At 46.0% G+C, this 26,251-nt stretch overlaps 2 protein-coding genes across 2 annotated transcripts in view; one reads left to right on the top strand and one right to left on the bottom strand.

Annotated features, from left to right (window-relative positions):
- Positions 1–9,876, bottom strand: part of LOC307066778 (polycystin-1-like protein 2) — a gene marked incomplete at both ends in the record, with an annotated part of 83,467 nt that extends 73,591 nt beyond the window's left edge. The window contains 1 exon segment of the mRNA XM_079724022.1: positions 9,864–9,876. Coding sequence (XP_079580148.1) covers positions 9,864–9,876 — 13 coding nt within the window.
- Positions 9,877–9,887: 11 nt separating this feature from the next.
- Positions 9,888–26,251, top strand: part of BCO1 (beta-carotene oxygenase 1) — a gene marked incomplete at both ends in the record, with an annotated part of 37,790 nt that continues 21,426 nt past the window's right edge. The window contains 5 exon segments of the mRNA XM_079724021.1: positions 9,888–9,951; positions 13,652–13,780; positions 23,053–23,182; positions 24,970–25,120; position 25,123. Of these exon segments, the coding sequence (XP_079580147.1) occupies positions 9,888–9,951; positions 13,652–13,780; positions 23,053–23,182; positions 24,970–25,120; position 25,123 (475 nt within the window).

The raw sequence follows: 26,251 nt of genomic DNA, 5'->3' as shown, positions 1-26,251 counted from the left end.
AGGCCATATGACAACTGAGGCAGAGGTTGAAGTGATGTAGCTGTAAGTTAAGGGACATCACAGATTGTTAGCAGTACCAGAAGCTGGAGGAGTCTGCCCTCAAGACTTCAGAAGGATCATGGCTGTACTGTCACCTTGGCTTCAGACGCCTGGCCTCTAAAACCATGAGAGAATAAATTTCTGTTGTTTAAGCCACCAAGTTTGTGGCACTTTGTCATGGCAGCCCTAGCAAACTAATACAATGACGATGTAGCCCAATGAGGCCACGTGCCATTCATTCATTCAGTATCTCTTGAGACCACTATGTGCCAGGCACTGTGCTAATCTCCAGATTTTAAATAGGAGAGTGATGTGGTCAGCTTTGAATTTCAGCCAGGTCACCTGGTGGCAGCAGGGAAAGTAGATTGGAGGGGGTGGGACTGGGGCCCATGAGGAGGCTGATCCTAAGAGGTCAAAAATAGTGAGGATAGCAGCTGGGGGGCTGGAGGTGAGAGGTGCAGTGTGAAAGATTATTTAGGAGGTAGAAATGTCAGGACATCATCCAGACTATAACTCAGTGGTTATTATTTAAATTGAATTTTTGTCCAGCCTCACTGACTGGGCCCTGAAGTACATGGTGGAAAATTGAACCATTCCAGCTCAGGCATTAGAAGGCACTTCTTTTTCTACCAGTGATGTCTGCTGTATTTCAGTCTTGTCAATTCTCCCAAGTGTGGCAAATTAGTATTATATAAATGATAATACACAGCACCTCTGCATGATTATTATTATTATTATTTGCATTCCTTTCTCCCTTGTTAGACTCTGAGCTCATTGAGGTCGGGAGCTATGATTTCCCATTTTTCTGTCTGAAATACCCTATACGACACCAGTCTCTGCTGTTTAGTAGAACTTTGAGGAAATTACGAATCCTCTTAAATGTTAATGGCATAATTTATGGTCTTTGTTTAGTGGTGAAGTGTGCACTCCGGGAGTCCTGGGGAGGCTCTCCCACCACTCCCTATACCCTGTGAGTCCTGGGGAGGCTCTCCCACCACTCCCTACACCCTGTGTCCTGGAGCTCACCACCAGTGCTTGTCCCTCGGGGAGGCAGCTGCCACCTTTGCTGGCACTTTTCCTGTTACCTTGAACCCTGCTATCCGAGATTTCCACATTATCCTGCTCAGCTTATCACACTGGCTAATTAGAGGCACCATTTAAAAGCTTACTGAATGGGAAAACCACAAAGTAATTTAGATATGATAACATTATCTCCAAAAGGGAACTATTAACTCACTTTAGGCCATAACTTTGTTAGTAGAAGATACAGAATTGCAAAATAAGGCTGTTGTTTTTATAGCACAAAAAACTTTTCCTTTTGAATTCAGCTTTACATCTTCATCTCGAGATTGCTTTATGGACGCAGCACATTCCATGGAAAAAGTGGCCTTGGAGAAGGGTAGCCCCCTCTTTCTGCATCCTTCCCCAAATTACAAGGTAAGAGGATTCCACGTTCAGTCTCCCACCCCTGCCGCGTGTTGTGTGATTTCTGGTCCGGGGTACCACCTCCAAAGCTTCAGTTGCTTCCTCCATAAAGAGGGGATAGTAATAGTGCCTGCCGGGTCTGTGTCACAATAAGAAGATACACAAACTACAGAGCAGGGGCACACATCTGGGAACCCCCATCCTTCTCCCTCCCCAAGGGAGGAGGCCAAGCCTTCCTGCTCACCCTGAGAGCCTCTCAGATCCTCCAGAGGGCAGACTGTGTGTGGTTCTGTACCGTGCCTTCCACCCTCTGGAAGGGAGTCCTCTTCCACAGTCTCTGGATCACTGCTGGAAGCAACATAGCCAACTTGTGCAAACGTGTGTGACTTGGGAGGAAGCCCAGGGGTTACTCAACCCAACTCAGAGAAGGGCACTGCCAGTTAACGCCTCCTTGAACCCCAGCCTTCTTCCTGCTTCCCTCTCAGCAACCCAGCCTCCAGTGCCTCAAGTCTGAACAATTTTCCTCTTCCCCCACCCTCTCTCCTGCCTGCCATTTCCCCTGGCCCCTGCTCCCCTCTCCTGCACACCCACCCCTTCAAAAATCTGGAATGAGGTGGTGTGACCACGCTGTGGGATGCCTCTGAGTCTTCGCACAAGCTGTGGCCCTTTTGGACCGCTCTTCCCAGCTTCTCCACGTGGCCAACTCCCAGCCACCCTTCAGCTCTTGGCTCAGCATTGCCCCTTTCAGGAAGCCTTCTGGAAAACCCCTCTCCCTGCCCTGGAGGATTTCTCACTCATACCTCTTTGTCACTGCTTCTGTGCCACTGCAACCCCACCCCGGACGGGTGGCCCTCTGTATTTGTGGAACAGCTGAATGAATGAATGAATGAATGTGTGGGCTATTCACATTTTTACCATTGACAACCATGGGCTTCTCTGACAATTGTACTCTCTAAACTGGCTTGTTGTGCAGTCATAACTGCTTCTGTCCACCTGAGTCACATACAAATGCCATCTTGGCAGCTCTCCTGCTAACTCAGCACTGTCAGTAGAACTTTCCATGATGATTTGCACTGGCCAAGATGGTAGCCACCAGCCACATGTGTCTACTGAGCCCTTGAAATGTGGCTAGTGTGGGTAAGGAATTTAATTTCATTGCAATTAATTTATATTTAAGTTTAAATAGCCACATGCTACTAGCAGCTACTGTGTTGGACAGCACAGCAAAATTCCTGCAGAAATGCCTTCCTGGACCTGGCCTCTTGACTTAGGACACCATTGCCTACAGTGTAAAGCCCAAATTCTTACAATATGGCACAATCCAATCCCTAAACAGGGATCGGACTGTGCACTGTTCATTTCCACTACCTCCATCCCGGAGGTAGTGGAAATGGACAGTGGTTGCAAGTACAGCTCTGGAGCTAAGCTGCCTGGGTTCAAAGCCTAGCTCTGTGGTGTTGGGCAAGTTACTTAGCTCCTCTGTGCCTCACTCTCCTTGGCTGTAAAATGGGGCTAAACACCTGTACTTAAGCTGATTGTGAGGAGTACATGATCATGTGTACAAAAGGCTTAGAAGAAAGCCCAGTACCTAGGAAGCTCTCAATAAATGGCACCTATAATTGTCATTATCTCTCACTAAGTCCCTAGTAGCACCAGCTCTGCTTCCTCCATGCCCGCCTGCTAGAATTGTCCAGCTCCACGCCATTGTCCACTCTGGCCCTCCCACCTGCCTCCTCTTTGCCCATCCAACTGCTTCCCACCCTCAAGGGCTCGGCTGTGCACCTCGTCCTCCAGGAAGCCTTCTTTCTTAACCCTCCCCAGCCTGAGCAAGATTTCCTTCCTCAGAACTCCAATGATACTTCTTATCTGTGCTTCTTCTAGAGCAGGTATAATAGGGGACTAGCTATTACTTACTGTGTACGTGTCTTCACAGCCAAACTAGAAGAAACTTAAAATCCTGTACTCGGTCATGAGGGTCTACTTTCCTTCCAGGGACAGACCAGAGTTGTATACATTGTAGCTGCTCCAAAAAATTAATGTTTCTGCTTACCATACTGGCTGACCTTTCCAAATGTTCTCTCTTTTCCAAGAAACGATAGGAAAGGAACACGCTATGAGCTCCTACTATATTCTAAGCACCATGACATACACGATTAGAGTTTACAAAGTTTAATTTAAACTTTGCAGCCACCTGTGAGGCAGATATTATAATTCCTATTTTAGAGATCAGGAGACTGAGATTCTGAGATTTAAGCCAATAGCTCAGCACTCAGCTTAGCAGGTGGAAGAGCTGAGGCTCTAATGGAAATGGGTCTGTTGAGGTCGCGAGTCTCCAGAGGTGGCCCCAAGGGACCACACAGCCCAGGCCCATATTCACACCCTGGTGTGGCCCCTCCTTGCCCCGTGATTCATGCTAACCAGTCAGGGGAAGTGAAACTATGCCAGGCCTAGGTTCAGCCTTAAAGGAGATTGGCAGCTTCTGCTTCCTCTCTCTTGAAATACTCACTTTTGGGGGCTTTTGCTGCCATGGAAGAAGTCTGGCTATCCTGTTAGAGATATCTCAGGGAGAGGGTCAAGGAAGGCCCTGAAACCACATGGGGAGGGAGAGAGGCCCAAGCCCAGCCCTCCTAGTGTCCCCGTCAACTGCCAGCTGACTCACAGCCACACCAAGACCCCACACTGTGAAAGCAGAAGAACTGGCCCACAGAGCACCGTCAACCCACAGAGCTGAGCCCACAGAACCCACAGACGTGATCAAATGCTTGTTGTTTGAAGCCACTAAGTCTTTTTTTTTTCGTGTAATAGTGTTTTTTTAATTTAATTTTTATTTTATATTGGGGTATAGTTGTTTCACAAAGTTGTGCTAGCTACAGGCATACAGCAAACTGGTTCAGTTATACATGTACATATATCCATTCTTTTTCAGATTCTTTTCCCATATAGGTTGTTACAGAGTATTGAATAGAGTCTCCTATGCTATACAGTAGGTCCTTGTTGACTATCTATTTTATATATAGTAGTGTATATATGTTAATCCCAAACCCCTAATTTATCCCTCCCTCCCATCTTTCCCCTTTGGTAACCATAACTTTGTTTTCTAAGTCTGTGAGTCTATGTCTGTTTTGTAAATAAGTTCATTTGTATCATTTTTTTAGATTCCACATATAAGTGATATTGTATGATATTTGCCTTGTCTGACTTACTTCACTTAGTGTGATAATCTCTGGGTCCATCCATGTTGCTGCAAATGGCATTATTTCATTCTTTTTATGGCTGAGTAATATTCCATTGTATATATGTATCACATCTTCTTTATCCACTCCTCTGTTGATGGATATTTATGTTGCTTCCATGTCATGGCTATTGTGAACAGTGCTGCAATGAACATTGGGGTGCATGTATCTTTTTTAATGATGGTTTTCTCCAGATATATGCCCAAGAGTGGGATTGCTGTATCATATGGTAGCTCTATTTTTAGTTTTTTAAGGAACCTCCATACTGTTCTCCGTAGTGGCTGCACCAAATTACATTCCCACCAACAGTGTAGGAGGGTTCCTCTTTCTCCACACCCCCTCCAGCATTTATTGTTTGTAGACTTTTCGATGATGGCCATTCTGACCAGTGTGAGGTGATACCTCATTGTAGTTTTGACTTGCATTTCTCTAATAATTAGTGATGTTAAGCATCTTTTCATGTGCTTTTTGGCCATCTGTATGTTGAAGACACTAAGTCTTAGAGTGTAGAGTGGTGTGTTACACAGCAAAAAATGACCAAAACTCTTGTGTGTGAAGAGCTACTTCCCTTCACATTACCATTGCCCTGTTTTCTTATGCACTGGCCAGTCTTCGTCCCATTTCAAGGCAGCACATGCATTTTAGAAATTGTGGAACACCTACTTTTGCTCCCACATCTCCTCTGTTCTCAACTATCAGCTTCAAAATGTGGGCAGCATTACTGGCTAGTGGGGGAGAACATACGCTGACTAGCTGTTGACTTTGATCAAATTCCTCCACGTCTCTGAGGCTGTAAAAATAAGATTGCTAATGACTCCCTCACAGAGATGAACTAAAAGACAGCTAATAAGACACTTAGCATGCTACTTAGCACGTGTCAAGCAACCAGTGAATGGTGTTTATCAGAGGCCGGAGGACAGGCCAGGAGACAGCTCCTACTGGCGACAAGTCCCTTGTCCCACTCTTCCCATATTAGCAAAGACATGGAAAGCAGGGGTCAGGCTTTCATGGTTCCAGAGCGATGCCAGAGCTTCCTGGGAAAGAACAGCTGCTGCTTGTTATTTTTGTTTATAAAGAGGGAGACTGGAGGTTTGACATGAAGGCAGTCCTGTGAACCCCTGCACTGCCTCTAACTGCCTTGGGAAATGCATGTTTTTGGGGATATGCAGACTCACCCCCCAAACAGAAAGAACATCATGAGAGCCCGAGAAGGCAGGGACTGACTCTCATTAATCACTACCATATCCTCAGAATTTGGCATGTAGTTGATATAATTTCTGAGAAGGCACAGAATTGTTTTCCTGTTTTGCTCACAGCTGTATTTCCAGCACGTAGTAGGCACTGAGGAAATATATGTTGCGTGAATGAAAGTGAGGATGCATGAACATTGTACTGCCTGCAGACGACACTGTAGGTTGCCTATCCCAAGCCATTCCCTCCTTTTTCCTTGCTAATGATATCCTGACATGATTCAGGTAGCAACGTGCTCCCCAGGGGTGACTCGTGATGGGTTTAAGGAAATCAGGGCACTCCTGTTCCTCCTTGCCAGGGATTGGCCTGGGGGGCGGGGGTCACGTGACACAGTTCAGCCAATGAGACTAAGAGAAAAATCTGCTCAGGGGATCATGGGAAAGAGTTGTCTCTAGTACAAAAAGAGAGAAAGCTGGAAAAAGAAAATGCCTGCTTCGTCCCCATCTTATCTCCTTACTTTTGTAGTTATTGTGCAAGGACATGATTCCTGGAGGGAAGGCAATCATTCATAAGCAAAACTGAACAAGCCCAAGAATGAGAAGCCAACCCTCTGAGGATGACAGTGTGGGAGGTGAGAGCCTGGTGAGATGACCCAAATGAGCTTCTGAGCCCGCCAGGAGCCCTAGGTGACTTCATGTCTGAGACAAATGAACATCTTTTGTGTGTCGGCAGATATTCTGTTACTTTCAGCCAAAGCATCTTGCATTAACTCGTTGTGCCTTCATGATATTGTTATGGGCTGAACTGTGTTCACCCCCAAATTCATACATTGAAGTCCTAACCCCCGACCCTGAGAATGTGACAGTATTGGAGGTGGGGCCTTTAAAGAGGTGATTAAGTTAAAATGAGGCCATTAGGGTGGGCCCTCATCCAAACTGACTGGTATCCTTATAAGAGGAAAAGTGGACACACAGAGACCCCAGGGATGTACATATCCAGAGGGAGGACCATGTAAGGACACAGTGAGAAGACTGTCTACAAGTTAAGGAGACGTCTCAGAAGAAACCAACCCTGCCGACACCTGTATTATGGACTTCCCAGCCTCTGGAACTGGGAAAATTACTTTCTGTGCTACTTTGTTATGGCAGCCCTAGAAAATATATAGATGTCTATTGTTATGATCGAGTTATTATCTCCATCGTGAAAAAGTCCTTTGTTTCACCGTAACATTGTCCCTGAGGAGCAGCTAGGAGCTGAGTGAAGAGAGCTTGCTCAGTATTCCATGACAAGGCAGTCATGTCAACCCAAGCCTGGCCCTCTTCGTCCACCACCCTTCACTTCATTCAGTAGAAACCTAGCAAACACCCCTCACGCGCTGCAGCTGTGTGGAATTGGCAGAGTATATATTTCGAAGTCAGGCTTCCTGGCTTTGCTTCCTGATTCGATCTCTTAGCAGCTGTGTGATCTAAGGCAACCTGGTTATCTTCCCTGAGTTTTCTCATCCCCCAAACACTGCTAAGAACACCCATCTCATAGAATTATATAAGGCCAGAGCAAGCCAGTACATGCAGAGGGCTTCACCAAGTACTTGACTCAGAGAATAGTCTTGATGGATGGGGACCATTTCTCTTCTGAATACACAAAATGGACAAGAAAGGAGAATACGGTCATGTTTTCGCTTATATAACTTCAGTCTAATCCTCTCAACAAACCCTGTGACAGGGCATCGCCAACCTGTTTTGCAGAATAAAGTGAGGTTCAGAGGAGTCATGTGACAAATCACAGTTTTAGATCCTAGGGGCTGAGATTCCAGCCCAGGCCCTCTGATCCCCATAAGCCCTGAGCTCTTTTCTTCTGCACCAGAGATGCCACCCTTGGTAGTGTAATTTTTTCCCAAGCACTCAATGTATGCCAGACATTCTCCTTTAATCCTCACGAGGACTCAGCATTCACAACCTAGGAATAAATAACCCCGACATGGTTACACATGTTTACACCAGACAGCAGAATAAACCGGTGAGCTATTGTGGGACTGAATGGAAAATGTGGATCAAAGGGAAGTGCCTTCGGAGACAGCAGGGAAGAAAGGCCAACATTAACTGTTCGGGGACGAGGGCTTTTGCTAGACCCTTGACTTTGAATAACCTTGAGATTTTTCTTTTTTTTTTTTTTTTTTTTTGCGGTACGCAGGCCTCTCACTGTTGTGGCCTCTCTCGTTGCGGAGCACAGGCTCTGGACGCGCAGGCTCAGCGGCCATGGCTCAAGGGCCCAGCCGCTCCACGGCATGCGGGATCTTCCCGTACCGGGGCACGAACCCGTGTCCCCTGCATCGGCAGGCGGACTCTCAACCACTGCGCCACCAGGGAAGCCCAGTCTTGAGACTTTAATATTGTTACACCTCCGTTTTACAGATAAGAAAATGGAGGCTCAAAGAGGGTAAGTAACATACCTCAGACACAGAAAAGGGAGGAACGTGAATCTGGTATTAATGCAAATGTAGCATCTTCCCCTGGAACAGGGCTTCTTAACCAGGGCCTGCTGTGCAAAGTAGAATACTCTGGAGAAGTTTTAAGACTACTGAGGGCTGGGCTGCACCTTCAGAGACTCTGAATGGGTGGGTCTGGAGTGGGGCCCAGCACAGGCATTGCTAAAGCTCCCACCAGGTGATTGGAATGTGCAGCCAAGGTGGAGCAAAGCCAGGCCACGCTGCTCTCAGGACTGAGCTCTGCGATCCTGGAGCAGTCTGGGCCCAGCCCTGATACTACTAGACCCAGCTGGCTGCATAAAGGCCAGCTTTTCTCACTCCACCCAGAGAGGGAACAGCTGGTTCTTTCTTAAAGCAACATGAGCGAAGGTGAGGCCAGTAACTCATCACCCAACATGCATAGCAAGTCGAATATGGATTTTAGGCAATGGCATCACCTGGAGATTCATGAATACAGGGGAACCTTAAAATCAAATACAGGCATAGTATCTCCCTCTTGACGGGCCAGAAAGTTGGAGCTGAAGTTTGTTTTTTACTATTCCTTGTAGTTCCTGAGTAGAGTTTTTGGTTCCCTGTATTTATTGTTTAAATGGGTACATGAAACATTTTATGTTTACTTCTCCAAAAAATGAAGTATAATTATGTTGCTCTTTACATATGATTTTTTTCTTTCTGAACGGTGGGGAGGGTGGTGAGGAAGCTCAGGGACCTTTATTCACAACAAAACAAAACAATACTTTCCCTCTCTGGCAAACTGAGTTCCCATGCTGTGCAGTAGGGATTCACGTGATTGATGCACCCTGGGCTCCCCTAATCCAGGTGTCCTAAGCAGAATGCACTGCTAAATGATCCCACCTGTTTTTTTAAAATTTTTATTGGAGTATAGTTGATTTACCATGTTGTATTAGTTTCAGGTGTACAGCAAAGTGAATCAGTTATACATATACTTATACCCACTCTTTTTTAGATTCTTTTCCTGTATAGGCCATTACAGAGTATTGAGTAGAGTTCCCTGTGCTATACAGCAGGTCCTTATTAGTTATCTATTTTATACATAGTAGTGTGTATGCATCAATCCCAATCTTCTAATTTATCCCTCCCCCCCCGCTCCGCCCCCCCGGATCCCGTCAGCTTAAACACAGCAAGAAACTCGCTTTTCTTGGTTCAACCAAAAGTAGAAGTGGAAAGGGAGAGCTGAGGACACAATCAGAGAATTAAAGATTAGCTGGGACACATGGCTGGGGAATTGACCTTTGACCAAACATAAATAACGCCAGCGCAGCTTCCCGCTGCCGCTGCCGTGTGCACGAAGAGATCCCAGGCCCTCGGAGAGCGGAAAGCGAAGGGAGAAACGAAAGCAAAGGGAGAAACGAGTGGCATCAGAAGGGAAGGAGATGTAAAGGAAGCTACAGGAGAGCAAGACAGGAAGACAAGGAGGGGCCAGGAGCAGTGGCCTTGAGCACAGAGGAGCGTCTGTTCACTGCTAATACCGCTCTTGCTCATCGCCCTGCACGATGGATATAATATTTGGCAGAAATAAGAAGGAACAACTGGAGCCTCTGAGGGCCAGAGTGACAGGTGAGCGTTTTCTATAAACAATGGGGGCTTATATGTTTAGATGTACACTTTTTTTCTGCTTATAAAAGTAATGTTTATTATAAATTATTTTTGGAAGATCTGGAAAGCGGTATATAGAGGGAAGATGATCCATAATCTAGATATATTCTCTGTGAAAAACTAGTTGTGCTTTTATGCATTATAACAGTTTTCAAGGAGAGAGAGTCGTTCTCACTATTTCCAGGAGAAAAGTCCCGGGACTGCTGCAATTGGCATACAGACAATGGGATTCTTCTGCAAATTGTGCTCCATCCCCAGTGCGTGATATATTTGTAAAAATGTGCGCGTCCTAAGTTAATTTCAAAGTAATAAGAGAATCGCGTGGGAGTGCCCGCTGCTGCACATGCGCGCTGGGGCGCATCGCGGAGCCCGATGTGATTTCCTAGAAGGTGCGATTTCAGGATGCGAGTACCTGCAGAGCCCAGGGTGGGAGTCTCCTCAGGAATCTACGTTTCATGGGTTTTCTCCACCTCTTCTGCGTGGCCACTTTCGTGGGGCCATTTTGTTTAGACTCTGCAGGGCAGTGAGTGGATCTGAACTCTCCCGTCCCGGGAGTGGTGCTGCAACAGGGAGGGGGTTGGCTCAGCCACACCACCGTTTTGGACAGATGCACAGTTTGCACAAGGACAGGACAACAGTGCCCTTTGTGAGGCAAATCAGATGGGAGCTTCTCAGCTGAGGAATTGCCTTGGATGGCTTTTGAAAGAAAAAAAAATAGCTTTTATGTATATTTTTTCTGATTACAAGAGGTAATGTGCAATCTATATGTGTGTCTATATTACATATAAAACTTTGAAGTGCAAATGAGAACACAGAGGAAAATAAAACTCAGCTGTATTTCCATCTCTTAAGCACTATTAATATTTGAGCCTATTTAAGTTTTTAAAAGATACATAAGTATAGAGAGTACAAAGATCTATTAATAGATTTTACATATAAATAGTTTTTCAGAAGACAAATGTACACTTACTGTTAACTTTTTATTTTTAAAAAGGGGATCCTTGATGCTTATCCTTTTATGCTCTGGGGTACCACAGACATTTTGCCATTATACCCCTTTACAGCTCATGTTTAGTGACTGCGTGGAAATGCTTGGAAATTTTAGAAAACAAGAATCCTAGGACCTGAGAAGCTGAATGAACCTCTAGATCTAGATCAGCTGTTCTCAGAGAATGGACCCCAGACCTGCAGCATCAGCATCCCCTGGGCTCTTGTTAGAATCACAGATTCCTGGCCTCACTTCAGACCCTCTGAATCAGATACTCCGGGGGTGGCGCCCAGAAACCTGTGTTTTTACAGCCCTCTGGGTGATTCCAAGTGGGGGACCACTGCTGTAAATCAGGCCTCCCTACTGGGCAGGTGTGAAGCCGAGGGCCAGGGAGAAGCAGCAACTTGCCTGAGTCCCGGCGGCCATCAGAGGATGGGCTCCAGCTTAGTGCAGGCCTCCAGCCCCGGGTCACGTCTAATCAGCTGGTCAGCGTCCATTGGCAGACAGCTCACTAAACACTGTGCCTGTGTGGACACGTCTGCGCCGGGGGGCCAGGCCAAGGCTCTGGCTTCACGTCCAGCTGTGCATTCTTGGCTCTGAGGCTTCTTTGGCGAGTGAGTTACTTAAGCGTTTTCTGACTCAGTTTCCTGTCACGGCTCATAAAGTCAACACGTACCTACCCCGTGAGATTGCCGCAATGACTAAATGATTTAATCTATTAAAACACATAGTGCTCAATGAATGGTCCTCTTATTATGTCTAGGGCTTTACTCTATGCTCAGATTCATCTCTCCCTGCTCTGCCTCAACCTGCTCCTTCTCCTGTGTCCTGGGTCTCTGTGAACAATCCCACCCAAGGCAGGAGACTAGGCTGCATTTTTTGAGTGTTCCCCTCCCCTTCCCCATACACTTAGTCAAACTCTAAGTCCCTTTGTTCCATTGGTTTCTCTCCATCCCCACTGCTGCTACCCTGTTCCTCTCTCTGGCCTTCCCACCTTCCTCTGGCTCCTCCCGTCCACACTCCACACCACAGCCAGAAATAACTTTCAAAACCCCCAAGTCTGATCCCATTCCGTTAGTATGAGAAGAGGCAGATCCTTAGAGACAGACCGTGGATTAGTGGTTGCTAGGGGCTGAGCGGGGGATGGGGATTGACTGCTAATGGGAACAGGGCTTCTTTTTGGGTTGATGGAAATGTTCTGGAGTTAGTGGTGATAGTTGCACAACATTGTAAATATTCATAAAAAAATAATAATCCTGAACTGTACACTTTGAAATGGTGGGTTTTATGTTATGTGAATTTTATCTCAATTTTTTAAATTGCAAAAAAAAAAAAAAATCTGATCCTATTTTCCCTGTTAGAACCATCAAAGGTGTCCCATTCTTCTGAGCACCAAATCAAAGCTTGGTGTGGTCTTGTTGACCTTGGTCGCTTGGCCCTACTTAACTCTCCAGCCGCAATATTTATGACGTCCTCGCTTGAAAGTTACAGGCCAGCTCTTACTAAACAGCTTGCACATCTCCTGATCTTTGAGTTGGTCTTTGATCTCTGGGTTCGGGTTTCTCCAGAGATAAGAATTCAGGTGTAAGTCGTTTATTTGGGATGTGCTTCCTAAGGAACACTGGGAGGGAAGCCAATGAAGAAGGCATTGTCAAGCCATCGACCACCAGGAATCATTGGAGCCGAATCCTCTGGACAAAGCATAAAATATGCCTCGCATTGTGTCAGCTGAGAGCAAGGAAGTGGTGGCCTCTGACCCGTAGCATCCCACCCATCTTTGGGTGAGAGTAGCTTTCAGGGGCATTAACTCTCCAGTGAGCTTCCAGCTCATCCACGTGTGGGCAGAGCTGCTCCACGGTGAGAACAAAGCTCTCAGGTGGAGAGCTGTAGGTATTTGCAGAAAGCAGCCTTCAGGGAGAGGTGAACGCCAAGGGGAGCAGCACCTGCAATGCTGTCCAATGGCAATATAATGCCTGCTCGTGTGTAATTTAAAATTTTCTAATAGTCGCATTCAAAAAAATACAAAGAAACAGATGAAATTAATTTTAATAGTATATTTTATTTAATACCACATATCCAGAATGTTATCAGACTAACATGTAATTAATATTTTTAAATTGCTAATGAGATGTTTTACATTTCTTTTTCATACTAAGTCTTTGCAATGTGGTGTGTGTTTCCCATTTACTGCACATCTCAGTTGGGACTAGCCACGCTTCCAGCGCCCAGTTGCCACTCGGGGGTGGTGGCTACCACATTGGACAGCACAGCTCTAGAATGTTCTCTCCTCAGGCCTTTGCAAGGCAAACACCTACTCTCCCTCAAAACTCAACCAGGTCAGCTCCTCAGGAAACATTCCTCACCCTCCTGCTCTCACCCAATTTCAGGGTGGAGTTCTGTTCCACGCAGCACCCTTGCTGAGTCTGTTGCCTTGCCTTTAGCACAGTGTATTTTGAATGTTTTCCTTGTTTTTGTCTCTTAATGGATGGGGAGCAACTTGGAGACAGGGATGATGCCTGTTCATCTTGGTATCCTCAGTGCTAGCACAATGCCAGGCATATTCTTTCTGGAAATGAATGGATGCAGCATGTGATACAGGGGCTATATGGCCACTTCTTTTAGCTTTTTGGTTTAGGTGCAGAACTGGAAACTAAATGTTCTTTCTCTCACCAGGCAGGATTCCAGCATGGCTGCAGGGGACCCTGCTCCGCAATGGGCCTGGGATGCACACAGTGGGCGAGACCAGATACAACCACTGGTTTGATGGCCTGGCCTTGCTCCACAGCTTCACAATCAGAGACGGTAAGAACACCATGTGATTTGCCATGGCTGCCGTAACAAATGACCACCAATGGAGTAGCTTAAAGCAACACACATTTAATTCTTTCAGTTCTGGAAGTCGGAAGTCTAAAATGTATTTCCCTGGGCTAAAATCAAGGTGTCGGCAGGGCTGTATTCCTTCCGGAGGCTCCAGGGAGAGAATCCTTTTCCTTGCTTTTCCTAGCTTCTAGAAGTCACTTGCATCACTTGGCTTGTGGCCCCATCTTCATCTTCAAAGCCAGCAGCATAGCATCTTGTGGTCTCTCTCTTTCTCTCTCTGTCTCTCTGCTTCTATCATCACATCCCTTTCTCTGAGTCTGACTCTCCTGTCTCTCTCTCTCGCTCTTTTTTTTTTTAAATATTTATTTATTTAGGCTGCTCAGGGTCTTAGTTGTGGCACGCAGGATCTTTGTTGCAGCATGCAGACTTCTTAGTTGTAGCATGTGGACTCTTAGTTGCAGCATGCAAACTCTTAGTTGTGGCACGCATGCGTGGAGTCTTACCCACTGGACCACCAGGGAAGTCCCCTGTCTCCCTCTTATAAAAGCTTTTGTAATTACTCTAGGCTCACCCAGATAATCCAGGATAATCACCCACTTCAAGATCCTTAACCCGATCACGTCTATAAAGTCTCTACTGCCCTGTAAAGTAACATATTCAAAGGTTCCAGGGATTGGGATGTGGACATCTTGGGAAGCCATTATTCAGCTTACCACAAGCACAAACCTCCCTGGAAAGGTGGCCAGGGTTGTTTTTCAGCGAGTTCAACTGGAAAAATAATATGCATTCTCAGTAAGGTGGGCCGGGACAGGTGGAAGTTTACAGGCTTTGGAATCAGACACACATCAAATTAAAATAGGAGTGTAGAGCTGAAAAGAACAAAGTGAGCATATTGCTCGCCAGGTCAGTCATGTCCCTGAGAGGACACTGAACACAGAGCAGAAGGTAGGAAGTGCCGCAACTAAAGTGAAATTCCGAGTTCAGATGACTGACTCAGGAGGTGGCTTGTCTGCTCTCTGCTGTTGGTCATTGAGCTGATTTATGTCACAGAGTACAAGCCAGGTTCTTAAAAGGTCTGGAGTGGGTTCTGGGAGGCTTCAGCAGGCTCAGGGCCATGTGGTAGGGTTCAGCGTGGTGAAAGTTTACTCTGACCCCTGAGTTCCAGCTTGGGCAAAAGCTGCAGCCACGCCACCTCCCTGGGCCTCAGTTTCCTCATCAGTAAAAGGAACTTGATCATTCTGCCTGGAAAGCTTTTGTGATAATCAGAAGTACTAGGTGTCCAGCAAGGATTTGATGCCTGGTAGATGCTCAGTTGATTAAAAACCACCATCATAGGACCTCTCTGGTGGCGCAATGGTTAAGAATCTGCCTGCCAATGCAGGGGACATGGGTTTGAGCCCTGGTCGGGGAAGATCCCACATGCCGTGGAGCAGGCCTAAAGCCCATGCTCCGCAACAAGAGAAGCCACAGCAATGAGATGCCCGCGCACTGAGATGAAGAGTAGCCCCCACTAGCCACAACTAGAGAAAGCCCGCGCGCAGCAATGAAGACCCAACACGGCCAAAAATAAGTAAATAACTTTATTAAAAAGTAAAATAAAATAAAAACCACCATCACTGTTGCTGGGTTTGAACCCCAGCTCCACCATCCTAACTAACACATACCTAAGCTGTGTGACTTGGCCAAAGTTACTGACCCTATCTGTGTCTCAGTCTCCCCATCTGTAAAATGGGGCTATTAGTAGCATGTCCCGTAGAATTTATGTGGAATTTAAATAAATTAATATGTGTGAGGGGCTTTGTGTAATGCCCGGCTCATCATATGTGCTCCATAAGTGTTAGCTATTATTTTCACATAACTGTCATCTCTTTCAAGCTAGTCGGCAATTATTTTTTGAGTGCGGACTCTGCCAGTGACTTGCTCTAGCATTTCATGAACAGACACCGTGTGTGAACGCCATGAGCTCCGAGTTTGCAAAAGCTCACAGTTTTTACTGTGACTCAGCTACAGGGTGGGTAGTTCCATATTTCTCAACAGCCTTGAGCCTTAACAGTCCCCTCTTTTCCTAAACAGAAGTTCCCAGTGATTCTTGGGGACAGAAGTGCTGTTCTGGATGAGGTGCCTGAGAGGCTTCCCTTCTCTGAGGCCCTGCCTCACCCGCTGCCAGGTCCTTCATGGTCCATTTCCGAGCTCACATTCATGTGTGTGGGAGGTACTCTTGTCTCCTTGCACGTGTGACACTGAAACTTTAGGGAGGTTAGGTGACTGATCCAAAGTCACTGACGTAGAGCTGGGATCTGAACTTGTCTGGAGCTCGTTTGCAGCTTTCTCTTCTGTCCTCAGCCCAGCACACATGCACACACACACACACACACATATGCACACATACCTCTGAGAAATGGCAGGTGCTTAAATGGTATCCTTCAGTAGAGAATCCAGGGACAAGGGAACCAGCAGGGGATGACCGAGCCCTAGCCGTCTTGCAGAAGTATGGCTGCTGTCCACCAAAATCCTTGAGTGGGCTAAACGGGCCAGTGACCAAAGTTATCCCATACTATTTAGACTTTCTAGAAGCTTCTAGTAGGTTTTCAAACTAAAAGTTTAATGTCAGAGGTAAGTAGCTGTTTTCTGTTCTTTTCTGAGATGGTCAGTCAGGTGCAACCACAAGAGGAGACACAGAGAGACTCAGGAAAACAAAGGTTATTCTACCCACAGGTGCTGGACACAGGAGGCGAGTCACACAGGGCACATGGGAAAGACACCAGGGTGGACAGGAGACAGAAGACAGGAGCGGGGTGACCTCTGAGACCAAGGCCTTTATTGGGGTTTCTGAGGGCAAGGCAGGAAAAGGCAGAGTGAACAGTCTAGGACTGGCTAGTTGAACAATTCAGTGAACTTTGGGCTAGAGGGATGGTTCTTAGTTGCCTGGTACCTGGTCCTGGGCTGATTAAGGCAGAGGGATATTGTCTCCGGGGGTGTATGGACCAGATGGAGGATTGGTTAGTTTGCATATCAAAGACATACTGGGCTCCTTCCTACCTCTAAGAATTGTCTGGTCCAGGGAGACACAGTCTTGTCCCAGCCAGAAAGTCTTTTTAAGGTGTGAAAACATCATAATATGCAGAAATTTTAAAATATATACAGTAAAGCAGCATGAAAGACAGTTCTATTCATAATCTGGAATTGGCTTGAAAGTGGGAGGAATGGAGACTATAGCCAATTACTCGCCCTCCCCTGCCTGTCCCGCTCTTGAACCTGGGCGCGTGTCAAGGGTGTGTGGCCCACTCTGCTTTGCAGTGATCAGTGTGCTGTTCTCCAGCCTAGGGTGGAGGCCCCAGAGTGCAGGGTCCCTGTTCAGATTGTTGTATCTTCATCACTTAGCACAGGGTCTGGCCCACAGGGGCACTTAGGAACTCTGTGGAGCTGAAATGACACAAACAAGGTGAAGATGTTTTGGTAGAAGGAGGCAATACTTCCCCAGTCCATCTCTTCAATACTTGCTACAAGGAGTGCTTGCTGGCCATTGGCCTAAGTGGTTCGTGGCCATCCACGACTCAGCCCTCACTGCAGCTCCTGGGGAAGGGACCACTGTTACTATCTCGATTTTACAGATGGGCATCTAGGGCCCAGAGTAGCCAAAGAACTTACCCAAATGCACACAGCTAAGAAGCAGTAGTAGTCAGTTATAAACTCAATGCTCTTTAAATCCAGAATCCGAAGTCCTAAGCATTATGCAATTCTGCCCCCATTCCCCACTCCTGCCAGCTACCATCTCTCCCCAACTCTCCAGCCCAATCCTCCTGAGGCTGCCAGATTGCCAGTGTTGGTGTAGCGCAGCCTGGCGTCGTCTCTCCTCTTCTCTTGAACTCTCAATGGCTCCCCAGTGTCTAACAGTGGAAATATAAACCAAAAATATTAAGTACTGCCATACACAATTTAAGAGGACAATGCACGGGGCAATCAGGGTTCTCTGATTTGCAGGTAACACAAAGCCAGTATTTCTCAAAAGGTGGTTTGTGGGCTTCCTGCATCAGAATCCCCCAGGATGCTCATTTAGGTTGTGAATCCTGAGACCTCACCCAGGGCTTGAAGGGTAGGGATAGAGCATCTATGTTTCCAACACGTTTCCCAGATGACCCCGAGCACACTGGTGGTTTGGGACTTGGGCCTCCATGATTTTTTAAATGTACCAGGTGGTTCTAGTGCACAGCTAGCATGGAGAATGGAAATTAGTGCCAAACCAGGAAGAAAGGACTGGAGTAAGAAAGTAAGAAAGCAAAAGACAGCAACATGACTCATAGCCTTCAGCAGAAGTCACTAGAAGGTAATGCTTTAAAAAACTAAAAATGATTTGAATAAAAAAGGCAGAGTGGAGATGGGGAAGCCGGGTGAAGGGTATACAGGAGCGTTCTTTTCTGTAAGTTTAAAATTCTTTCAAAATTGAAAATTTTTATAAAGCAGGCATGGAGATGAGTCAACCCAGGTCCCTCTTAGCAGCATATTTGATACTTTTCCAATAAGAGGCAAAGTCAGTGTCCCGTGAGGATTTGAACGTGTGAATTCCAAGAGTCAGAGTCACAGAGATTTTTTTTTTAATTGGAGTATAGTTGATTTACAGTGTTGTGTTAGTTTCTGCTGTACAGCATAGTGAGTCAGTTATACATATACACATGTCCACTCTTTTTTAGATTCTTTTCCCATATAGGTCATTACAGAGTATTGAGTAGAGTTCCCTGTGCTGTACAGTAGGTCCTTATTAGTTATCTGCTTTATATATAGTCGTGTGTATATGTCAATCCCAATCTTCCAATTTATCCCTCCCCCACTTTCCCCCTGGTAACCGTAAGTTTGTTTTCTTATATCTGTGACTCTATTTCTGTTTTGTAAATAAGTTCATTTGTATCATCTTTTTAGATTCCACATATAAGTGATATCATACAATATTTCTCTTTCTCTGACTTACTTCACTCAGTATGACAATCTCCAGGTCCATCCATGTGGCTGCACATGGCATTATTTCGTTCTTTTTTATGGCTGAGTAATATTCCATTGTATATATATATATATATATATATATATATATATATATATATATATACACCACATCTTTATCCATTCCTCTGTCAATGGACATTTAGGTTTCTTCCATGTCTTGGCTATTGTGAACAGTGCTGCAGTGAACATTGGGGTGCATGTATCTTTCTGAATGATGGTTTTCTCCAGATATATGCCCAGGAGTGGGATTGCTGGATCACATGGTAGCTCTATTTTTAGTGTTTTAAGGAACCTCTATACTGTTCTCCATAATGGTTATACCAATTTACATACCCACCAACAGCAGAGTCACAGAGATTTAGAGACACAAAGCCTCTCCAAAGCTGACTTTTTCAACGTTGTAGCTCCAATGTATTCTTTTGGAAAGTTTGCTTTAAATTTTTTTTAATTAAAAAAATATATATATGTATATCTCCCACCCCACCAAATAATAACACTTGACCCAGTTCTGGAAGATCCCAGGCGGAACGTGTCTGTTTACTTTTGTCCCTTTAGAAGGAATGTGGTTAATTGGGCTCCCGAGAGCAGGGTGCTAGAGAACGCTCTGTGCCTCCTTCTTTAATCTCAACCTCAAAGTGTCAGCCTTGAGTAATTCCAGAGACACATTTCCCCGTGGCCCTCTGAGCGCTCCCTGCTCTGGGGCTGGTTGTTTGTAGCATATGGGCTGCCTGTTGACTACCAGCCTGGGCTGGGTGTTTATGTTTCATATGAACAGAATTCAGCATTTTAGGCAAAGCACATTAGCCAGTGCCTATGGGTGGGAGCCCTCAGAGAGAGTGACCGAGAAGGGCAGGCTGGCTCAAGGGGAGACCAGAGTGGCCTTAAAGCTGGTCCTGTGTAGCATGAAGACCAGTAGGTGTGGCCTCACCAGCCCCCAGGTGAGTCTTCCTGCCTCCAGGATTTTGGAGAATTCAGAACTGCAGCCATCAGTTATCACATGCATGCTGAGCACCAGGGAGCCAGACTCCTTCTATCATCCCATCTCATTTAAAACTGCCAACCCTAGTTGGGGAGGACTGTATGATCCCCAGCTTCCAGTTGAAGAAACTGAGGTTCAGTGACAAAGGGACTCACCCAAGGTCACATGGCTTGGATGGGGACTTGCCCAGAGCCAAAGCCTTGCCCCAGCTACCTACTATATCTGACTAGCATATGTAGCTTTTTATTGAGCACCTACTATGTGCTAAGTGCTTTACAGGCCTTAAATGTTCTAGCAGCTCTGTGAGGAAGGTATCAGGATTCTCATGTCAGAACAGAGGGGACTGAGGCTTGCCTTTGACACAAGGGCAAGTTCATGGCCGGTAGATGACGGAGCAAGGATTCATATCCACGTGGAGACTCGAACCTACTTGGGGTGGAGATCTTGCCTGTCCCACTCACCATTACATACTCACATCCTGGCCCATCCAGGTGTTTAACAAATAGTGATCAAATGCATGAACCCTGGGACCAGTTAGCCCCAGAGCCCTTGCTCCTAACCATTCCTCCATGTTCCTTTCTGCTGCCCCAGGAACAAAGCTCCCCCCACCAAATATCTCAGAGATACTAATGTACGGTAGCCACCCCTGAAAAGATGCTTGCAAAGAAGACAGATGATTATCTGACACACAGTTTACCTCCTGAAGACTGGAGAAAGCACCAGAAGGTCTTTCATGGTCTTTTCTAATTTTATCATGACGAGTGTTACCATGATTGTTGTTGTTGCCACTTAAATGCACAGGTTGGAGCCATCACTGCTGAAACATACACTCACATCCTTTGGAAACAGAGGTGAAAATACAATCCTGAGGGCAAAACTAACCAAGACTGTTGGAAGTCAAGATAGTGGTTCCCCTGCAGGGTTGGGATCGGGGAGGCTAGTACAGGATGAGATATGAGTGGCCTTCCCAAAGGCTGCTCACATTCTGTTTCTTGATCAGGAAGTAGTTTATATGGGTAGGTTGAGTTTGTGAAACTTCACCAAACCATACAGTTATGGTAGCATATTTCCATAGGTATATTTTTAATAACAAGGAACAGATAGAATGGTCAATTGACGTGGTCGCTGTGTCAGGATCTTCCAGTTGCCAGTTTGTGAGTCCAGTTTACCACTCGCTAGCTGTGTGGCTTAAGGCAAGGTACTTAACCTCTCTGTGCCTCAATTTATTAGCTGGGAAATGGGCCTGCAGGGTCATGAGTGCCCAAGCCCTTTGCACTTCATTTTGTAAGAAATTTGAAACCTTCAAGCATTGTTTAAATTTTGTTTCATTTGGCTGTTAATTAGCAAATGACATTAAGTTGATTTTTTTTTCCCTAAAGAATACATTTCTAGTTAGAGTCTTCTATACACTTCTTATGTTCAGAGGATTAAACCAGATAATACACATAAAGTGCCCTCACAGTGATCAGCACACACATGCTCAATAAATGTTAGCTCTTAGTTTCGTTTCCTCTCCTGAAAATATAAAAAGGCCCTGGGCAAGAATTTCCTGGGATTCAGTCTCTCCTTGAAGCCCATCATTGTGACAGTGGATACATGATGGGTGTTTCTCTGATGAACCTCTTTTTTATGGGAACAAACTGTCAGTATATTCTGGGCCCTACTTTTTTGCATATTGTCATTGTACCAACCCTGGAGGCATAGGTTATACTACAGCAAGGAATGTGTTTTCTAGAGGGGAAAAGTCAACATAATGTCATTTGCTAACTAATGGCAAAATAAAATGAAACAAAAACCCTAGAGGTTTCAAATTATCCACCAAATGAAGGTCAAAGTCCTCAGTATTCACAGCCCTGAAGACATAGTAAGGTCCCCACCTGACCCCCAGCCTCATCTCATTCCTGCTGCTCCCAAGTGCCTGGTGCTCCAGCCCACACTGACTTAGCCCTTCCAGGAAGTGGGCTGTGCTCCCCACCCCCAGGTCTTTGCTTACAGACTTTCTGGGGAGAGTTCATGGGAGCACCTGACCCTCTCTCCTAGCCCCACCTCCCGCATCTGTTGCAGTTCAATTCTACTCATCCTTCAAGGGCTTTTTCAAGTGCTACCTCCTCTGTGAAGCCTCTCCTGACTCACCCGCACCCACTTATGAAAAGTATATGTGTCTCTCTCCCTCCATATCTCTCTCCCTTCTTCCCTCTCCCCTCTCTCCTCTCACCTCTCTCCCCTTCCCTCCCCCTTCTCTCACCAGAAGGAATCTGTGAATATATTATATGCTATTCTACATGGTAAAAGGGTCTTGCAGATGTGATTAAGTTAAGGACCTTGAGATGGGGAGATTGTCCTGGATTATCAGGGTAGGCTCGGTGTAGTCATAAAGGAAAGAGGAAGGCAGGAGGGTCAGAGTCAGAAAAGATGTGACAGCAGAATCAAAGGTCAGAGTGATGCAGCCACAAGCCAAGGAACAAAGGCAGCTTCTAGATTCTCCCCTAGAGCCTCCAGGAGGAACTAGCCCTGCTGACACTTTGATTTTTGCCTTGTAAAACCCATTTCAGACGATGTCTTCCAAAACAGTAAGATAACAAATTTGTGTTGTTTTAAGCCACTACATTTATGATAATTTGTAACAGCAGCCATAGGAAATTAATATAGGTCTAGAACCATCTGGTATATTTTCACGTTGGTCTTGGTGGACTAGTCAAGAGTCCATGCTTTTCTGGAGTGAGTCAGATTCTCTGCAGTGTCATCAACACATGTACTGACCCTCTACTGTGTGCAGAATTGGGTATAAGGGTGCTCCCTGGTTGCAAATAGATATGAAATGTTACTCCAGGGGCTAAATTGTCAGTGTAGGGCTCCCAGAACTGAACTGGGCCCTGGAGAAACCTAGCCTCAGTACGGGGCCTTCTGGACCAATCCTCCAAATCTGGACCTTACCTGGAAGGATACAAATATGGTGGAAGGGGTGGTTGATGGCCTGGGTCGGCGCCTCTCTGGGTGATGCTGGGCAACGGAATGGAACACTTCTGAGCCTCCGTTCCCTCATATGAAGATGGAGCTGGGAACAGGAATACTTACCTGGACATACTGTTGTGCGTCTCAACCTTGCCAAAATGTGTGTGAGAGTTCCCTCCAAATGCTGGTTGTATCTAGCACACACATTAAAGGGACTGTCCCAGTGAACTCCCCCACCACCGCCCATCAAATCCCTGGAATGGCTGAAATCAACGTCAAAGCCCTGTAAAGGTGTCAGTCTGGGATGATTCTGCTGCTTCTCTTTCAGGTGAAGTCTATTACAGGAGCAAATACCTGAGAAGTGACACCTACAATGCCAATATTGAAGCGAACAGGATTGTGGTGTCAGAATTTGGAACCATGGCCTATCCGGACCCCTGCAAAAACATATTTTCCAAGTAACTGTCCATTTTGAATCTAGTCCGGCTTTCCAACGTCCTTTACGGTCAAAACAACCAGCGTTTGCTCTGGATGGTTGTCTTTAGGTTGGGTGGACAATTTCCTGTGATGGCCTTTGACCATAAACGCTACGCAGTTTTTGATCACTGATAGCAAGAGAGGCAAAGAGCATCTGACAGATTTTTAGGTATTCTCCCACATAGCTGGTGGGAGCGCACTTTGGAATTATCTATCAAAATTACAAATGCGGGCTTCCCTGGTGGCGCAGTGGTTGAGAGTCCGCCTGCTGATGCAGGGAACACGGGTTCATGCCCTGTTCCGGGAAGATCCCACATGCCGCGGAGCAGCTGGGCCCTGCGTGTCCCGAGCCTGTGCTCCGCAACGGGAGAGGCCACAACAGTGAGAGGTCCACATACCACAAAAAAAAAAAAAAAAAAATTACAAATGCACATTCCCTTCAGTCCAGAGGGGTACTTGCTTGTGTCTGAAATGACAAATGTGCAAGGTTTTTCATGGCTGAATTATTTGTTATGATGAGGAACTGAAAATAACTCAAATGATCATCAACAGAGGAGTGGTTAAGTAAATCACAGTAACACTACAGGAGAATACCAGGCAGGTATAAATAAAGGAATGAGGAAGCTCTCTATGTTCCAAATGAAAGATTTCCAAGATATACTGTTAAGTGGAAAAAAAAAAAAAGCAAAGTATAGAAAGAGCATATAATATGCTATAATTTGTGTAAGAAGGCAGGGGGAAATCTATTTTTATTTCCGTATGTGCAGAAACTCTGGACGGATGCATGAGGGAGGTGGGGAACTGATGAGAGGAAGGATGGGGGAAATTTTCAGTTGTATACAGTTAAAATCATCTGGGTTGTGGTGCATATGAATGTATTACATACATGTTCAACACTTAAATTGTTGGCCAGGGAATCAGGCCAGCCATCAGTACCTCCTTTCTGATACTCTTTAGACATAGAAATGCCTATGTCTAGACATAGACATTGTGAAATGTCTTAGGGGTAGACTGGCCCAGAGAGGGAGGCTGGCTTCTGCTTTTCCAGAACTGACATCATCTCTCCAGTCCTAGCGTCCAGTGCTGAATCCAGCACACAGCAAGCAGGGAACTCCCATTCCCGGCTGGGGGAGGAGCCTGGGGGAGGGGGAGGGAATGAATTTAAAACTGCAGCCTGTGGGACCTCCTTGCTGTTACACTGTCTGCCAGTAGGGGGCGCACTAACCAGTACACGGGGTCAGGACTTCCTGCTTTGAGTTTGCCTTCTAATCAAATGATCAGTTCTTAACTCATAATTAGTTTGCTTTTCTTTTTCAAAAATCTAATATCCTGGACAAAGTTGGGTAACCAGGGTGGGCTCACATTCCTACCCAAAGCAGAGATTAGCTGTTTTGCTAGTCTTTGGGGGGCCATTATGGGTATGACTATGATTTCTGTAGAGCTTCTTAAAATACTTCAGAACAATCCACCAGGTGTTGATGGCTCTGGTGCAGGAGACTTCTGGATTTGGGGAGCCCAGGAGGGCTCAGTGGGCAGCCTTGTTGTCTCAGCTGACTCCCTCCTTAGCTGATTGAATGTGGTGGTATTTTTGGGTAACTTGATCTCTGAGGCCTCAGGATTCCTCAAGGGACCCATTGGGACCCAGTACTTTTTCTCCCTTAGTTGAAGTAGAGTGTTTTAAGTGGTGGGAAAACTAAAACCGTCTCGAGTAGAACTTTCCAGCTGGATGGACACAGCCATTGACCCCATTGACTTGCTTCCTCCCCAGAGCTTTCTCCTACCTGTCCCACACCATCCCTGATTTCACAGACAACTGTCTGATCAACATCATGAAGTGTGGAGAAGACTTCTATGCAACGACGGAGACCAATTACATCAGGAAAATCAACCCCCAGACCCTGGAAACCCTGGAGAAGGTATCAGTAAATCTATAACCAGCCTCAGTTCCTGAATCAAGAAAGGAACCCCCTGCAGGAGGCCAGGAGCCTGCAGGAACTCACAGAGGAGCCCTCCTCTGATGCCCTTGGGTCTTGGGCTCTCCCAGCTCAGCACTTAGCACTAGATTCTAAGCTTCCTTACAGCAGGACTGTGTCCTGTCATCTTTGTGCCTGTATTCATTCCTAGGACTCCCATAACAAAGGAATACAACAGAAATGTATCCTCTCACAGTTCTGGAGGCTGGAAGTCTGAAATCAAGGTATCGGCAGGGCCATTCTCTCTCTAAAGTTTCTAGGGGAGGATCCTTCTCTGCCTCTTCTAGCTTCTGGTGGTTGTTCCTTGGTTTATAGGAACAACCAATAATTGTTGTAATCCAATCTCTTGTAAAGCTACAAATCATTGTGTGAAGGCCCACCCTGATCCAGAATGACCTCTTTTTAACTTGATTACATCTACAAAGACCCTATTTCCAAATTTAGGCACCAGGGGTCAGGACTTCAACATACCTTTGTGGAAGATACAATTCAACCCCTAACAGCGTCCATAGTCCTTGGCACTGAGTGGCACCTCAATGGAAAGTTGAATGAATGACTATACTGGGCCACCCAGGACTCCCAGCAGCCCTGCCTTGTATTGACCTGAAGAGGGAGGCATTAGGCACAAAGCAAGGGCGCAAAAATCAGTGCCCAAGCAGATACCTTTCCTGGGTAGAATCAAGTCTACATCTTCGTGAAGATCAATAGACCCACTTTCAGTTTTCTCCAGCTGGCAGTTCAAAGCCTGGATGTCTTCGCAGTACAATTTAACGATCTGTTGGAAGGAGTGCTTTCCTTAGCTGTGAAATTACGTCCAGCTCCTTTCAGGCTCCGCAGCGTAGGTCCAACTGATGTACGCTTTCCACAAAGCTGCAGAGAGGAATTACTAGGAGAGAACGAGGTATCGCCTGACTTTTGGCTGGAGGAGGTTGTGCTATTCTGGGGGAAGAAGGGCAGGCAGTGGGTTCCCGGGCCGCCCCTTTGCTGTATGGTTGTGGCCTGTTCGGAGTCGGGATCATTATTGAGCTCATTAGTCTCGTTTCCCTTTGACCAAATGTTTTTGTAACCTTTCTGTTC

The sequence above is a fragment of the Hyperoodon ampullatus genome (assembly GCF_949752795.1).
Source record: "Hyperoodon ampullatus genome assembly, chromosome: 18".
In the NCBI taxonomy this organism is placed as follows: Eukaryota; Metazoa; Chordata; class Mammalia; order Artiodactyla; family Ziphiidae; genus Hyperoodon; species Hyperoodon ampullatus.
This window is presented reverse-complemented; position numbering and strand designations above follow the sequence as displayed.